We start from the raw sequence: 16,153 nt of genomic DNA, 5'->3' as shown, positions 1-16,153 counted from the left end.
AACACAGCAGCAAGCAGTTAGAGCCACTATTTACTTTCAGTTGTAAGAAGGAAAGAAAGATATTTTTTCTTCTCATTTATTTGTGACAGAGATACAAGTTTTTAATTCCTGGACTCCTCTTTTCTTCCCTCCCAGAACATCCGTGGAGTGTGTTTGCTGTCCTATAGTCACTCCAAGGACTGTCCCCCAGAAAGGAGGAAGTTCTACTTGTCTGAAGCCAAAGAATCCTTTGAGATCGGCCTCCTCACCAAGAATGATAACAGTCATGTCGCCAGCAAGCAGGAGCTCCACAGTTTTATTAAAGCTGCTTTCTGCCTCACAACTGTGCATCGATGGCTCTATGGGGAGAGTGAGAAACTCCGTGAGGTTGATCAGCTTTGTAGAGAAGCCATAGCAAAACTGCATACCTATAGCACTTCACTTACAGAAGAGGAAGAGAAAGGAGTGCTTGCAGAAGAGATCATGTCTCTGATCACATCTGTTAAGAAGCTCCTACAAGTGGAAACCTTTCCTAATTCTGATGCCAGGTCTTATGTGCCAGACAGCTATAAAGGGGCAGTGAAAAAACCTGTCCTGCAAGGGGAAGCCAACTTTGAGAAAATCCTTGCCATGAATTCTCAGCACCATCTCTCAGTGTGTGAAGTGTTTAAAAATCCTTGCAGAATTAAGGAAAACACACTGGGAGAAACACATGTGGGAGCTTGTATCACAACTTTAAAAACAGAAACCAAAAATACAGACACCATGTGTACCACTGATGACACAGTATACCAGAGGAAGGGTGCTGGAAAAATGTTTAGTACACCAAAAGTGGAAAGCAGCTCAGAGAAGCCCAGTGGCCAAACAAGAAACAAACAGAGCAGTTCTGATGTGAGAAATATTTCCACTGAAAAAGGGACCAAATCATTAAAAAGAATAATAATTGATGAAAACAGTGTTTTCAACAGATGGCAAAACAGAAGTCAAACCACTTCTTCAGAGAATGCTTGGTGCAAGCTGTCACTATCAAGTTACTCTTCCAGCTGGGAGGAACTGAACTGTAATAGCAACAAAGAGTCACCCAGTGGAGGACAGAAACAAGAAAAGGGCTCAGTGGAGGAGCAATGCTGCACAACAGAAACAGATGAAAATGGTCAAGCTGCTTACATGCACTCATTGTTGCCCAAAACTCAGTATACTTCTCCTGGAGAGCTTCCATATAGTTGTTTGAGGTCACCTCAGCCTTTCTTAGGGGTAGTAGACACAGCCCTAGCTAGAAGGCTTGGGGAGAAGGCTTCTCCTGAGGGAGCCAAGCTGAGGGAGAGAGAGAACTCTTCGGAAGGGAAAGCGGAGACGAATAACACAGCGAACAACTCGGTTCCTTCCCTCACCGCTCCTTCTTATCCTGCCAGGACGGAGGAGGAGGAGTGTTCTTCCTCCTCCTGGGCGGAGCTGGAGCCCTGTGTGATGGCCGCCCGGCCGATGGACGCAGGCTGCAGCACCAAGGACAGCGCCAGGATGGGCCACCTCCTTTCTGAGATGGCCTCGTCCCCGCCCCAAAACAGTTGTGTGGGGCGGGACCCGGGGGGAGGAACCCTGGACAGCACGGAGCACCCCTCGCCCGACGTCAATCGTCCCACGAGTAGCGCTGCTGCTGCAGGATCTACAGGCAGCGAGCCAAAATCAGCCAGCAGCTCCTTCGTGAGTGAGTGGCTGAGGAAACCTGCAGCCACGGTCGGACACAGATCTCTCAAAGTGCTTGAGGTTGACCCCCAAGCAGAAACTGTAGATGATACTGAATTTGATTTCATCAGTACTGGAGAGTTAATAAACAGTTCTCCCAGAGTGACTGCTCCAGAGCTTCTGGTGGCTCCAGGTGCACCAATAGGTTTGCCTTTGCGGGGAAACACATCTGTAACAAAACACTTTGATTGTGCCAGTACAGAAGAAGAAGAGGAAGAGGAAAAGCCTCAGAGCAACAAAAGACTGTTCAGTTCATCACTGCGTCCATGGCACAGCTCAGCTCAGATGCCCAGCAATTCCCCTGAAAGTCCTTTTTTAAGCCTGAGGGGAAGTGGTCTTGTCTTCACACCTGGGAGAACCAAGGAAGAAATCCTTGATGCTCGGATTCTGAGGGATGATGACTACTTGCAGCTTCTGGCAGGAGTAGAACACAACTGGCTTGTCCAGAGACTGATGCCTACTGGAATGTTTAAGTCTAAACAGCTTCATAAAGCATACTGTAAGTTTCCTCACAGGAACAGGCATTTCAAGCAATGCTACTTCCATAGAAAACAGCTTTTACTCTGGCTTTTTAACCTCATAATTTAGTCACCACTTTCTAGGGTTTTATAAGTTGTTATTCTAAGAGGTTTTGTGCAGCAGTTTTAGCAACAGAAGAACACACCCTTGAACCATTTTCTCCTATTCCTTTTTATTCACTTGCACATCACTGACAGCTCAATAGAGATGGGCTCCATTTCCGTGACCACTCAATCATTCCTGCTTCATCCCTTCGTGCAATAGGTATCTCAGGTCACTTGGTGCCTTGTGCCAGTTCATAAAGTCCTTTCTTCTCCCTTTCCTCAAGCCCATTTAGATTCCACATTTCATCCTGCAAACTATACATTGAGACAATGATTATTAAGTTAATCATAAATAACAGTTTAATTTATTTGCTGTATCTTAATTTGTAGACCCTTATTGAATACATTAGGAAATACAGAAGTTAGGAGCAGCATATCTGTAGGATGTGTTATTAAGCTCATTAAGTAAAACCTGCTGGGGGCTCATCTTATCATGTTTCAAATCTGATTAGCAACTTTTTGTCCTTGATGTAGACTTAGATACATCTTAGTATATATTTGTTTGCCTGGATATCTTGTCTCCTCTGTGATGGTATATCATCCCTCAGCAAGGCTTACAGAAGTCTTGAATTGTTCAGTCTACCTGCAGTGTTTTCTTTTTGTAGCTGCTCTTCTTTTGAAATATTCAAAGAAATCAGGCCTCTGGACGGGCCAGGAAACATCTGTATTCATTGGGGACTACCTGAACGTGGCAAAAGAAGGCAAACAGAGAAATGCATTTTGGATACACTTCCTGCACCAAGAAGAAAGCTTGGGAAGGTACTGATCAAACCAGTTTGTGAAAGAAAAATTTTCAGTGCTGTGTAATCATGAATGAAAACTCACTGGTAAGACTCATCTTATACCTGTGATTCAGCTAGTACACTGCCTTGTCATGCTCTAATTTTTATAAAGTATTTTCAGAAGATAGAGTTTTCACTTGGACAAGTGCAGAAATTAGAGTCATAAGGGGAGATTTTTTTCTTTATTCTGTTTCAATTTAGTTTACACTGAGTTAGCCTTTGACTGATTCACTTTAGCAAGAATGCTTCATTGCTTTTTTAAATCTATTGAGCATTTTGCAATCTTTGCTACACTAATTCTTCTCATCGTTCCATCTAACTCTCTGAAGTTTTGGGAAGAAAAGGCTACTTTACTGTTGTCTTCTAACAATCACGTTATTGTCCGTTTGCTCATGACAACTCTTAGACCTAACTACCTTCATCCATGCTGAAACAAACTCAGGTGAGCTTAAATGAGCTTAAGTGTCACTTTACTTGGCTTCTAGATTTGCATTAGGGAATTCCATTTCTGCTATTCCCTAGCACCCTAACAAAACATACTTATTTTCAGATTAACTTGTTCTGCAAGATAATGTTACCCAAAACAACTGTAAGTAATTAAGCTAAAATAGATTCCAGGTTCCGCTGTTTCATAAAACAAGCTCTCCTAATCCTACTCATGGGTAGGCAGTACAACACTTTATATTGCTGAAGAGGGTGCAAGCACAGAGTCATATTAGTAGCTCAGACGCAGATCACAGAATGGCCAGGGTTGGAAGGGACCTCAAGGATCACGAATCTCCAATCCCCCTGCCACAGGCAGGGCCACCAACCTCCTCATTTAATGCTAGACCAGGCTGCCCAGGGCCCCATCCAGTCTGGCCTTGAACACTTCCAGGGATGGGGCATCCACAACCTCTCTGGGCAGCCTGTTCCAGCACCTCACCATTCTCTCTGTAAAGAATTTCCCCCTGACGTCCAACCTAAATCTCCACTCCCTCAATTTAAAACCATTTCCCCTCATCCTGCAGTTATCAACCCTTTCAAAGAGTTGATTCCCCTCCCCTTTGTAGGCTCCCTTTAGGTACTGGAAGGCTGCAATGAGGTCGCCCTGCAGCCTTCTTTTCTCCAGGCTGAAAAAGCCCAGCTCCCTCAGTCCGTCTTTGTAGAGGAGGTGCTCCAGTCCCCTGATCATCTTCGTGGCCCTCCTCTGGACCCTCTCCAACAGCTCCCTGTCTTTCTTGTACTGGGACTCCACACTTGGACGTAGTACTCCAGATGGGGCCTCACAAGAGCAGAGTAGAGGGAGACAATCACCTCCCTGTCCCTGCTGGCCACCCCTCTTTTGATGGAGCCCAGGATACCATTTGCCTTCCGAGCCGCAACGGCACACTGCTGGTTCATATTAAGTTTTTCATCTATCAAGACCCCCAGGTCCTTCTCCACAGAGCTGCTCTCAAGGACCCCTCCTTCCAGTCTGTATGGGTGCCTGGGATTCCTCCGGCCCAAGTGCAAAACTCTGCACTTTGCCGTATTGAACCTCATCAGGTTCACCCGGGCCCACCTTTCTAGCCTCTCGAGGTCCCTCTGAATGGCATCCCTTCCTTCTACCGTGTTGACCGCACCACTCAGCTTGGTGTCGTCAGCAAACTTTGCTGAGGGTGCACTCGATTCCATCATCAATGTCATTGATAAAGATGTTAAAGAGCATTGGTCCCAAGACAGATGCCTGGGGGACGCCACTCGTTACCAGAAATCAGACAGTTTGCTCACCTTCACCTTCCTGTGAAGACACCAGCATTTGTTCCAGTCATAGTCCAAGAAATACAGCCTCATACCTGCTGCCGTCTGAAAGAAGGAAAGCTTAATATGGTGCAGGGCCTGAGTCAATAAGAATTTACCCTAGCTAACAGACAGCTGCACTACCAAGTACGCAGCTCCCAGCCTAGAACTGCTTTACAGCAAGATCTTTCTTAGCAACAATGACTACAGGAAGAGAAGTTCTTCAGTTGTTTAAGTTTAGCAGTGGGTGCATGCAATGGATGCATTTGTTCTGAAAGCTGAGTTAAAGTCCATTTGCATCAATTAGACCTCAACATGAGGAGAGCTCTACTTGCTGTTAATCACAGATTGTAGGTTGTTATTAGAAGTAGCTTAAGAATTCTCATGTGTTAAGAATAGTATTTTAAAGTTTGACTTAAATCTTTCCTTAATATGAAACTCTTGTTAAGGATCAGGTTAATTATTACAGTATTTTACTGTAGGAGGTGGAAAAAAGCCCACACCTTTAATCACTGTAATTTTAGATGTATCACCAACAAACAGCTGGCTGCCACACTCTGCTCTGTGGTGATGTTTGTGTACCACAAGTAGGGCTTCCTAAGTGCAGTCTGATGCAAAACTGACTACAGCAAAGATTTCCCTGCTTGTTTAGGTATGTTGGGAAAGAATATAAAGAAGAAAAGGGGCTTCTTCATCATTTCAGTGATGTGGAACGACAAATGACTGCCCAATACTACGTGACAGAATTCAACAAAAGGCTGTATGAGCAAAAGCTCCCTACCCAAATCTTTTATATCCCATCTGCAGTACTTCTGGTAAGAACTATCTTCAAAACAATGCCAGGGAATTGATGGGAAAAGAGTCGTAAGTCATTTTGTTTGTTTGGTAGGATGGTTTTTGTTGTGGATTTTTTTTGTTTGTTTGTTTAAATAGTTAGGCCACTTGCAGATGACATGCTCTAGTTCACGTGATATTACCTGCACCTGATCTTTTCAGGACAGAAGGTACTTATGCACAGAGAAGCGAGATCAAAAAAATGCTGGTTTAAAAAAAAAAAAAAAGATGCTATGTCCTGGTGGAAACCAGAGATTCACTTCTGTATGAAGCTCTGGAGTTATCCAGTCTTTTAAATCATTCTAACAGCCTACCAACATCTGCAGGGTGCAGAGCTGAATTCACAATTTCATTACTACTATGTATACGATAGCATGGTATGCATGTTACTGTTTCTGCTAGCTATTCTGGCTCTGTGCCACTTGCTAGTAAGACTTAATGACAACCTGGAATCAGTATTTATGCTGGTCTCTGCACAGAGAAATTACTGGGGGCAAGAAAAACCAAAAATACTAACAAAACCCACTATTGGTTATTTGAATGTTGAAGGAGGACCAAGAGGAGCAGGGTTATCCAAATCTTTTCAGCTTTAGACACATCTTCTGAAAGAAGTTTCCTATTTACTGGGCAAGCTACATATTTGTAGAATTTGTTGCTTGGTTTGGCCTGCCAGGTTGGCTTTGTGTTGGATCTGGTGACACCATTGTTCTTGATAAATATAAGTTCTGAACAGCCTGTGTTTTGAATTAGCAGTGGATTAATATGGGGACTCTTTCATAAGATGCAAAGACAGTTCTAGCAAGAAAAAAAAAAAAAAACCAACAGAAATTAAGTTAGAGGATCTTTAGCATCCTTGTTTTTACATCTCTGCTTGGGTGACTGTCATTGAAACTCTCTTTTCAGATCCTGGAAGACAGAACAATAAAAGGATGTGTGAGTGTGGAGCCCTACATCCTTGGGGAGTTTGTGAAGCTGTCCAATAACACAAAGGTAGTAAAGAATGAGTACAAAGCCACAGAGTATGGTCTGGCCTATGGCCATTTCTCCTATGAGTTCTCCAATGGAACGGAAGTTGTTGTTGACCTGCAAGGTTTGTATTGCAGTGAGCTTCATTTATTGCACATCCCCTCATGCTGCAGAATATGCTTTACAGGGACATGCCCTCTCTAATAGACCTAAAGTGAGAGAGGTATATGTAGGTGGTTTTTTTTTTTTTTACCCTGAGCAGTGGTCTTGTTGTCTGCTGTGTCACAGGAGGAGCAGGAAAGCTATAGCACCCTAGTGTGCCACAACTTTTATGCACCCAATTAAGGTGAAGCCAATCTGGAAGGACATGTCCTGAGGAAAGCATCTAAAGGAGAATCTCTAAAAGAGAAAGTGGATCTTCTTGTGCTTCCTCCTCCTTGTAATCAGCAAGCCTAAAAAATTATCTATTCAGCTAATGAAGAGCTGAGCTCTTTGCTTAAAAGTCCAGGACATGACCTTTGAAATTCAACCTTTAGCACACAGATGTGTCTAGGATGCTCATATACAATTTAAATATCCATTATGTGCCTCCTAGAGTTTTATTCTGCTTTTACTGACTTAAGTGTAAACTGAGAATCACTGAAATGCCATTATCAGAGGATTTGCTGTGCCAAAAAACAGATGAGTGTGATGGTGCATAGGCTGTACTGTTCAGTATCAAAATGTATCCCTCCTTTGCAGGCTGGGTAACAGGTAATGGAAAAGGTCTCATCTACCTCACAGACCCGCAGATTCATTCTCTTAATAGCAAGGATGTTTCACGCTCTAACTTTGGGAAGAGAGGAATTTATTATTTCTTCAACAATCAACACGTGGAATGCAATGAAATCTGCCGTTGCCTTTCTTTAACAAGACCCTCAGTAGAGACACCAATGTAGACTCACAGAAGACAGCCAAAGAGAGTGTGGCCCATAAGCTGAATGGTACAGTGGTATTAATCATACACACAATTAGGAACATGTTGTCTTGGTGAGAACAGGACCTCTGAGCTGACATCCATGTAAGCACGTGCAACAGTTTGGGAAATGTAGTGTAATGCTGGGTAGTACCATGTTACCATCTTGAGTACCATCTGAAACATGTGTTCTTACAACCATCTGTGAGACTTAACAGAAGAACGTAAGAGAAAGAAGAAAACAGCCTTCAAAATTCAGCTGAGATGTACTACAAGACTGTACAAACCTCTAATGCATCTACAGACAAAGTTAGGGCAATAGTCACCATCTGCTCTTTGGAAAGAGTACAAAATGGAGTGAGACAGAGACTTGCATTTCAGCCATCCGTAAAATTCACAGAAAGTTGTATAAATGCTTCAAGGAACAAATGGCAATGTCTGGGGGTGATTAAAAAATAAAATACAATTTATTTCAGAGGAGTGTTGGAACGCTATAATGCAATGAAAAGTGTAGCAATGGCTCAATCACTCTTTCGAGGCCTCACTTAGCATTTCTGCTACAAGTGTGTTCATGGATGTGACCATGCAGTATTAAAATAGATTGAAATAATGTTTTAACTGCAACAGCTGAGAAAGCTGCTGTTCTTCAAGAAAAAAGAAAAAAAAAGAAAAACCACAACATTGTTCTCCAACCAGGAAACACTATACATGAATAATTTAGACCTGCTACATCTAGCAAACTCTCAGCAGAGTTTCCCAAGGGTGGAACAGTTCTCACTTGAGGACAGTACCTCTTTTTGTCTGTAAGCACCATAAGTTTCATGATTCTGTAATGAATGCCCACAGATAACAGCCCCCACCAAGACGTGATCTTCTTACCTCGCTCCACTCTGATGCAGCCAAAGGCTAAACCTTTACCTGCACAAAGGGGATTTTTATTGATGTTTCTGCCCATGCAGGGGTCGTACTTTATTCCCTCTCATACAAACAGCTGCAACTCAGACTATGGCCTTCAACTTAGACACTGCAGCTGAATTTCTGTTATTGTTTGTGGCTGTTACATAGCATTGTCCCCACAGAGACACAGATATTTAAGGCCAGCACTGGCCAGCCTGGGTGTGCATGCTGGCCATGTGCTCCAACAGTGCGTGCTGGGTTAGAGGCACACTGTACATCTCAGAAGCACATGCTGGGAAGCAGACCCTTTCCAGCCTTGTGAATGCTGGCTGTGCAGCTGAAATCCCACTTCTTTTTCCCACGCAGGCTGGTAAGCTGAGTCCAACTCAGTGGCACCATCAAATAATGCATGCACATGATGTTACGGTGCTTCCCGATTTTATGGGCCTCTCTTAGCTGAGAAAACACCCAGAGGAGAGGGAGCAGGAGCTCATGACACCATGTGCTGCACCAAGTTAAGCAGGCTGGAGCTTTTGGTTGAGGGATAAAGAAAATAAAAGTTATTATCCAAACCAGGCCAAAAACTGCTCTGTGAAAGCCCAAGAAAAGGTGCGTGTGTATCCCCCGTGAAATAACAGGACTGGAGATAGCACCTGCAGCTGCTCAGCAACCTGCCTCTAGGCAAAATTAAACATGATGAGACCTTGGGTTTACTCTTCCCAGACCATGCCAACTCACCCAGTGTGTGTGCACAGTCACCCACGTGCTACAGGGGTCCCCATCGGACAATTGGTGCACAGCCTTCCTGCCGTATGCGGTGCTGAAAGCTGCCCTCACTGATGTGCTGCCCTCACCGACGTGCTCCCCTTCTCACCGAGCCTCGAGAGTCTCTGCCCTGGGATCACTCCTCCTGGGGGATTTGTGTGGAGAGAAAAGGAACACAGCATTAAACTTCCACAGAAAGATGGATCCCAGCACCACAACGTTAGCTTTAACAAATCCATCAGCTTTTGTTTCTGCAACCGGCAGAGATTTTTAGGCTTTTGTTGTTGCTTTATAGCAATGCCATTGTTTTCGAGGGGATGTTTGCGCCGAGTTGTTTGGAAAGATGCCCTATCACCGCTCTGAACAATTAGAGCTAGGTGTAAAGAGGGAGAAGCAAGAGAAAAAAAAATTAAATCTCTTTATTATGGTGCATAAACCTTCAGTGCTGGGGAGCTGGGCAGCTGCACGGGAAGAAAAATGCATTCAAAAATATAATGCTAGTGTGAATAATCCTTTCTCGAATGCTGCTCGCAGACTGCTCCAGCTTTGTCAGGTGAACTTGAACTGGGCCATCAGATTTGCTGCCGTTCCCATTGCACACTGTCTATCACCCCGGGGCATTCACCATCTTGACTGTTGTTAAAAGGGAGCAAAACAATCCATCATTGAGCTCGGGAGTCACTCGCTCATAGAAAAGTAAAATCGGCATGTGACGGTACACTCAGCCCCAGTGTCTCGCAGATTAAAGTGATACATGGAAGTTCACGTGTTACCGGGAAGATTAAGCCAGTTATCTTGTTCCACAGCCAATAAAGGGCTGCCTTGTCTGCGGTGGGGGGTGTGCTGCCTTTAACCAAGTGACAGAAGCCATGCAAACGTGGCTTCGTGCTGCCACAAAAAAAGGACTCTGGACTACCACGGGGAAACAAAGATGGTCAGCGAGACTTTGGGAATGAGTCGGTGGCTGAAATGTTGTGTTAAATCTTTTCCTTCTCTGCAGAGGTGATTAGAAGCAAAAGAAACCCTCCCAAACAATCCCTGCAGAACAAAGTGTTCACATGCACTGCCCACAGGCAGCCCCGCGACCCTGAGAAGCAGCACTTTTTTCCAGTCTGCTGCTTGCTTGACCAAAAAAAATGTATTTAGATACGCTTTTGGATGAATGCATACATGGGGAATTTTAATATTTGGAGTACTTCCCAACATAGTAGTATTAGCATTTAGCAGCTGGTTTCTTTTGTTGTTTGATGTAAGACACTTTCCCATCCCAGCTAAATTTATGGCTACTGACAGATTTCTGAATGAGCAGCTTGAAAAAGTTGGCGTTGAGCGTCAGCTTGCCCTGTTCCCAGCAGCACCAGCACTGCAGTACTTGGCCTGGTTGCTCTGTCAGTCCCCAGCACAGGTCAGTACTCTTCACCCTTTGGGTAAGAGCTTAGAGCTTGGGACAACCAGCAACATCTCTGTTCGGCTATTTCCTCTGCTTTCCAAAGAAAGCCATTTGGACCAGCCAACCAAAATTCTTGTTTTTTGAGACATTCAGACTTTTGTATTAAGTAAGTTGCTTTATAGGGTAGATTCGTTATCACTAAGGATCACTAAGGACCAGTTCTGTGGTCTCTGCAGAATGAGAGAAGCTCATTGTAGAGGAGCAGTGAAACATCCTTGCCAGCAGCAGGATGTGAGGCCTGAAGGGCCGTCCATGCCACCAGTGAAAGCAGCAAACCAAGCCTGAATATCCCACCGCTGATAGCGCAATGGCCATGTGCTAATGCACTCCTCCCCAGTGCTTCAGGAACTTCTTCCACCTGCACCTCTGCAGGTCCCCATGCTGCTGCCGTCGCCTCCACCACACCTCTGGGAACAGTGACTTCTCCCTGCCCTATTCTCGCTTTTTCTTCTTTCCAACTAGAATTTCGTCCCATTATTTAACAACAACAACGAAATCAAACTTCCAAGACAGCAAGTTGCTAACAACCCAGCTGCTGCGGGATGCTGCTGAGCATCCCCCCTCCTAGCAGATGGGGCACCTGGGGCTGTGCACCCAGCACCCCGCTTCCCATTTTGCTTCCCGGGATGCCACCACCAGCACCCACAGGTGCATGGGGGCCTTTCGAGGCCTGAGCTGCTGTGCCGGGCAGGGGAAGCATGAGCTGCCGTCAGCGCAGCTCAGGCCATCACATTAATAGGGGTTGATTTGCAAACGGCGTCGCTCCCCCTGGCCCCCCTCTGCCCGACTCCCGCTTCTCCGCTCAATGGCACAGATGCTGCTTTGTGCTGCCCAGGACCAAGCGGCTATTAGCAGCAAATCCAGCGAGGGAAATTAATGAAGGCGACTACTAATAAAAGGCAGCTCAGGACAGCCGTACCAACTTGCTCCGAGCAGTAATTAACTTTTTTAAAACTCGCAAAGGTAAATATGCCATCGGCTTTGGTCCGGTCGCTCTCCCTTTCAATAAAAGCAGGGGGAGGGTGGATGCTGGGGAGGCCACCGACACCGTCCTGCTGCCGGTCCTGCTGCTCAGAACTGAGAGCCCGTTTTCCTCAGAGCAGCTTTTCAGGCACCCCAGCAGCGTGCTGAGCTCGGCACAAGTGGTGAGCGAAAGCACTGCCAGGAGCTGCTGCTGGCTGCCAGAGCAGCCTGGGACCAGCACGGCTTTCCCCATGCACACATACAAACACCCTTTCACAGATAAACCTGTCCGACATATTTTGCAGTGTCGTTTCATTAAAGTGTCATTTCATTTCTCTAAGTTACATACGTACCTTCATATGGAAATAAAAGATGCACCAATTTAACAGCCCCAGTAATTGTCCCTTTCAGTTTGACATAGAATCATAGGATCATAGAATGGCATGGGTCGGAGGGGACCTCAGATCCCATTAAGTTCCAACCCCCTGCCACGGGCTGGTTGCCCACCACCAGCTGAGGCTGTCCAGGGCCCCATCCAACCTTGTCCTGAGTGCCTTCAGGGATGGGGCACCCACACCTTCTTTGGGCAGCTGTGCCAGCATCTCACCACCTTCTGAGTACAGAATTTCTTCCTAATATTTAGCCTAAATCTCCCCTCTTTTAGTTTAAAGTCATTCCCTCTTCTTGTATCACTATCATGTGAAGGTCAGCCCTTCTTCTATTTGTAAGCTCCCTTCAAGTGCTGGAAACCCTTTAAGTACTGGAAAGCCTTCTCATCTCCAAGCTGAAGAAGCCCAACTCCCTCAGCCTTTCTTCACAGGAGAGGTGCTCCAGTCCTCCGATCATCTTTGCGGTCCTCCTCCAATTGAAAATCCTTACACCAGAGCTAACGTATCCAGTGCTAAAAACCAGCCAGTGTACGCTTAACTACTCCTTAACTACTCAGTGTACTATAAATTTAGTTAACAAAGCCATCAGAGCATACTATGGGATGCCCCTTAGTAGATGAACCCTCACGTGCCGCTCCACAGCCCAACAGCACTGCTTCTCTGCCATCAGAAAACCAAAGTATCTCTGTGGCAATGAAATCATCACAAGATCAGCCCTGATAAAAGGAAACGTACGGCCTGGGTGTGCATCCCACACATGTGGGAGGGAGGAGAAGGGCCACAAGGCCAGGCTGCAGAGTACAGGTGGTGTGCTGTGTGTCTTTGTAAGGTGACAACAGAACCATGGCACGGGCCCGGGCAGGGGACAGACCTCCACACACCTTCTGGAGAGACTCCCAGCCGTGGGGTTGGTACCGTGGACAGAGAGCGGCCCCCTGGCAGCAGGATAAGCTGGGCCCCCGCTCCCAGCCCACGTCGATGGGGACAAACCATTACAGGGGGTCCTTTTCAGCACCCCCGGGCCGCCCCGCTGGAAGGCGGCCTCCTGCCCCATCCCTTCTGGCCCACAGCAGGTCTGGGGACACAGCTCCGTGCCCTGGCCACATCAAAGCGCTGATTATGCAAATGTGCCCACTTTTCTTTTTTTCCTTTTTTTTTTCCTCCAGGAATTATTTATCACACAATAACTCCCCTGCCAGGGGGGGAAACAATAGCAGAGGCTGATAGCTGCGCTCGCCCGAGGCCGCGGGGCAGGGGGTGCGTTTTATTGGGCTAACCTAATTTCACTAATTCTCTTTTCACACGTTGGGCTTTTTTTTTTTTTTTCCCTTTTTCCCCCTTCGGGGATGTTGCTCTCAAGGCTGGGTTTCACGCTCCCAGGACCCATGTTATTGAATTAACACGTTTGGGAGCCTCCACTGGTTCCTAATGATTTCCAGGTGTTTGTGCCCACAAGTCACCCGGCCACTGCTGGGTGCCTACGATGGTGCTGAAAGGCCCATGAACACACCAGACGTACCCAGGCCTCATCTGGCATCCAGGAATCAATGTGGAGGGGGGAGGGTGCCCAGCACTGAGAGGAGGTGATGGAGTGGGTAGGGAGGTGGTGGAGTCACCGTGCCGGTAGGTGCTCAAGAACCATGTGGATGTGGCACTGAGGGGCACGGGTTAGTGGGCACAGTGGGAATGGAATGATGGAGATGATCCGAGAAGTCATTTCCAACCTTAATGACTCTGAAATGCCTTACATGGGACACCACATTCCCCCTGCAGCCAGCTCCAGCGGGGTCCCTGCGCAAGGTGAGGAGGCAGTACGTCCCACACCCATCTCCCCCAGAATCTGCTCACCCAAAGAGCAACCACCTCATCCCCCTGGGGCTACACAGTTCACGTTTCTGCTTTAATTCTAAAGAAGCAAAACAACATTTCAGCAACGGAAAGGCACATCAGCTTCCTGGAAGACACTCCAGCTCCGGTGTCTCCAAGCACCACATGAGCACAACCGAGCCACCCACACCGCATCGCCTGCCACCCCTACCATAGCCCCCAGGCCAAGCTGCAGTGGGGCTGAGGATGTTTGTCACCCCAACAGATGGTGCATAAGCCATGAAAAAGAGCAACCCAAGTGATGAAAATTATGAAAATTAGATATTTTATTTATATTTTATGAGGAGAACAATCCCTTTGCTCTTCAGCCGTAAATACATACTAGAATAGACTCTGTAAATTATACAAAAAAATACATCTTTTCCATGAAATCTTTCTTTATAATAAATAAATGTGAACACGTGTGTGGCAGATCGCTGTAATGTCCCGTGTCTGTTTGGGTTTTCAGTCCGTTGATTTATTTTTAATCTCCTGAAAGAAGGGGGGAGTTCCTCGTCCCCTAAAGGTCGAAATAAATAATGCATGAGGCGCTCCTCCCTCCCACCCACCCCTTCCCTTCCCTCTACAGTTTTTCCTTTTGATAGAGAGTTCAGCCTAAATTTCCACGCTTGCATTCAGCCCTGACAAAGCCTACAAATTATACAATGACTTCTAACCTGGACCCCTAACAACACAACTTTTTTTTTTTTTTAACTTTTTTTTTTTTTCTCCGCTCCCCCCTCGTAAATCACGGAGACAGCTGCGGAGCGGCGAGGGGCAGAGCCGGGCAAAGTGCACGTCGGAGGAGCGAGGGCCGCCCGGGCTGCATTAGAGGCAGCGGTGGGGCGGCGGCGGAGGGGCGAAGCGGCCCCGCGGGGGCGGCCAGTGCTCGGCGTCCGAGGCGGAGCCGGCGGGGCTGCCGGGCGATAAAGTGCAGGCGTAGGGCGAGGCGGAGGGCGCGGGGCTGGCGCCGCCGCTCCACGACGAGGCGGGCGAGGGGCTGCCCTCGGCGGCCGCTCCGGGCGCGGTCTCGGCGGCTCCCCCCAGGCGGGCGGCCCCGGCCAGGCGCAGCGTCTCGGTGAGCGCCCAGATGTAGTTGTGGGCGAAGCGCAGCGTCTCGATCTTGGTGAGCTTGGCGTCCTCGGGGAAGGTGGGCAGCACGTCGCGCAGCGCGTCCAGCGCCGCGTTCAAGTTGTGCATGCGGTTGCGCTCGCGGTTGTTGGCTTTCAGCCGCCGGCTCCGCTTGATGCGCTGCGCCGTCTCCGCCGTGCGCGCCGCCCGCGGGGTCCCTCGCTGCCGCCCCGCCCGCCGCGAGCCCTCCTGCAGCCGCCGCGGCCGCCCGTCCTCCTCGTCCTCCTCCTCCTCGCCGGCGCTGGACGGCAGCGAGGCCGAGGGAGCGGGCGAGGCGAGGCGCAGCAGCAGCAGCTCGTCCTCCGCCGCGGGCGCCGGGCTCTCCGCCTTCACCGGCATCCTGCGGGGGCGGGGAGAGGGGGGCGCGGCCGCGGGTCGACGGCCGTCGGGCGGTCGGGGGGCGCTGGCACGCGCCCCGGCGGCGTCGGAGCGGCCCGGGGCCCGGCGGCTGCGTGTCTGGCACACGACCCCGCTAACGCCCCTTATATACCCCGCGGGGAACAATCAAACCTGCCCCGCCGGCGGCCCCCCCGCTCCCCGGCCCCGCCGCCGCGCCATTGGTGCCTCGCGCTCGGCTGGAGCGTGCCGCTAATTTATTAATGAATGGCGGGGGGGGGGCGGGGGAGAGCCGCGAGGCGCCGGCGGCCAATCGGGGCGCCCCGCGAGCCACGCGCGCCGGAGCCGGCTCCCTTTCAGCGCTGCATTCAGCGGCCGCGGGCGGGGGGCTGCCCCGCTGGGGGGGCCCCGCGCGTCCCCACGGGGGTAGCGGGGCCGGGGCGGGGCGGACGGCGCTCGGGGGACGCCGTGCCCCTAAAGCCGCGAGGCGGCTCCGGCGTTTGGACCTTCGGCTGCCCGCTCCCACCGGCTCGACTTGTCAGTGCGGCAGCGAACATCAAGCAGCCCCGTGCCCGGCTCGCTGATCGGGGCCGGTGGGATGCAGTGGCTTGGGGTAAAAATAGGAGGCTGTAAAATAGAGCTTGCCTTGCAACTGGTGGGAAGAGCCCCGAAGTGGAGGCTTGGATCAGCATGACAGAGTTGAGATGTACGTG

General features: G+C 48.6%; 2 protein-coding genes across 7 annotated transcripts in view; one reads left to right on the top strand and one right to left on the bottom strand.

The window, feature by feature from the left end:
- The window catches only part of ALPK1 (alpha kinase 1), a 43,499-nt gene extending 31,032 nt beyond the window's left edge, over positions 1 to 12,467 (top strand). For 2 of the 6 annotated variants that reach the window (XM_090139254.1, XM_090139255.1), the window contains 5 exons: positions 136 to 2,221; positions 2,951 to 3,104; positions 5,541 to 5,703; positions 6,626 to 6,812; positions 7,430 to 12,466. In XM_090139254.1, coding sequence (XP_089995380.1) covers positions 136 to 2,221; positions 2,951 to 3,104; positions 5,541 to 5,703; positions 6,626 to 6,812; positions 7,430 to 7,626 — 2,787 coding nt within the window. In that variant the 3' untranslated portion in view covers positions 7,627 to 12,466. Of the gene's footprint in view, positions 1 to 135; positions 2,222 to 2,950; positions 3,105 to 5,540; positions 5,704 to 6,625; positions 6,813 to 6,950 lie in introns of all 6 variants that reach the window. The other 4 variants (XM_090139250.1, XM_031596935.2, XM_090139252.1 and 1 more) reach the window with 3 other exon arrangements.
- Positions 12,468 to 14,550: 2,083 nt separating this feature from the next.
- On the bottom strand, positions 14,551 to 15,468 carry NEUROG2 (neurogenin 2). The gene has a single exon (XM_031596614.2). The coding sequence runs from the start codon at positions 15,441 to 15,443 to the stop codon at positions 14,802 to 14,804; it is 642 nt and encodes a 213-aa protein (XP_031452474.1). The 5' UTR covers positions 15,444 to 15,468; the 3' UTR covers positions 14,551 to 14,801.
- Positions 15,469 to 16,153: the final 685 nt, after the last annotated feature.

This window comes from Phasianus colchicus, chromosome 4, assembly GCF_987193195.1.
Source record: "Phasianus colchicus chromosome 4, bPhaCol1.hap1.1, whole genome shotgun sequence".
In the NCBI taxonomy this organism is placed as follows: Eukaryota; Metazoa; Chordata; class Aves; order Galliformes; family Phasianidae; genus Phasianus; species Phasianus colchicus.
Note: the sequence above shows the minus strand (reverse complement) of the source record. Positions and strands in the feature narration are given on the sequence as shown.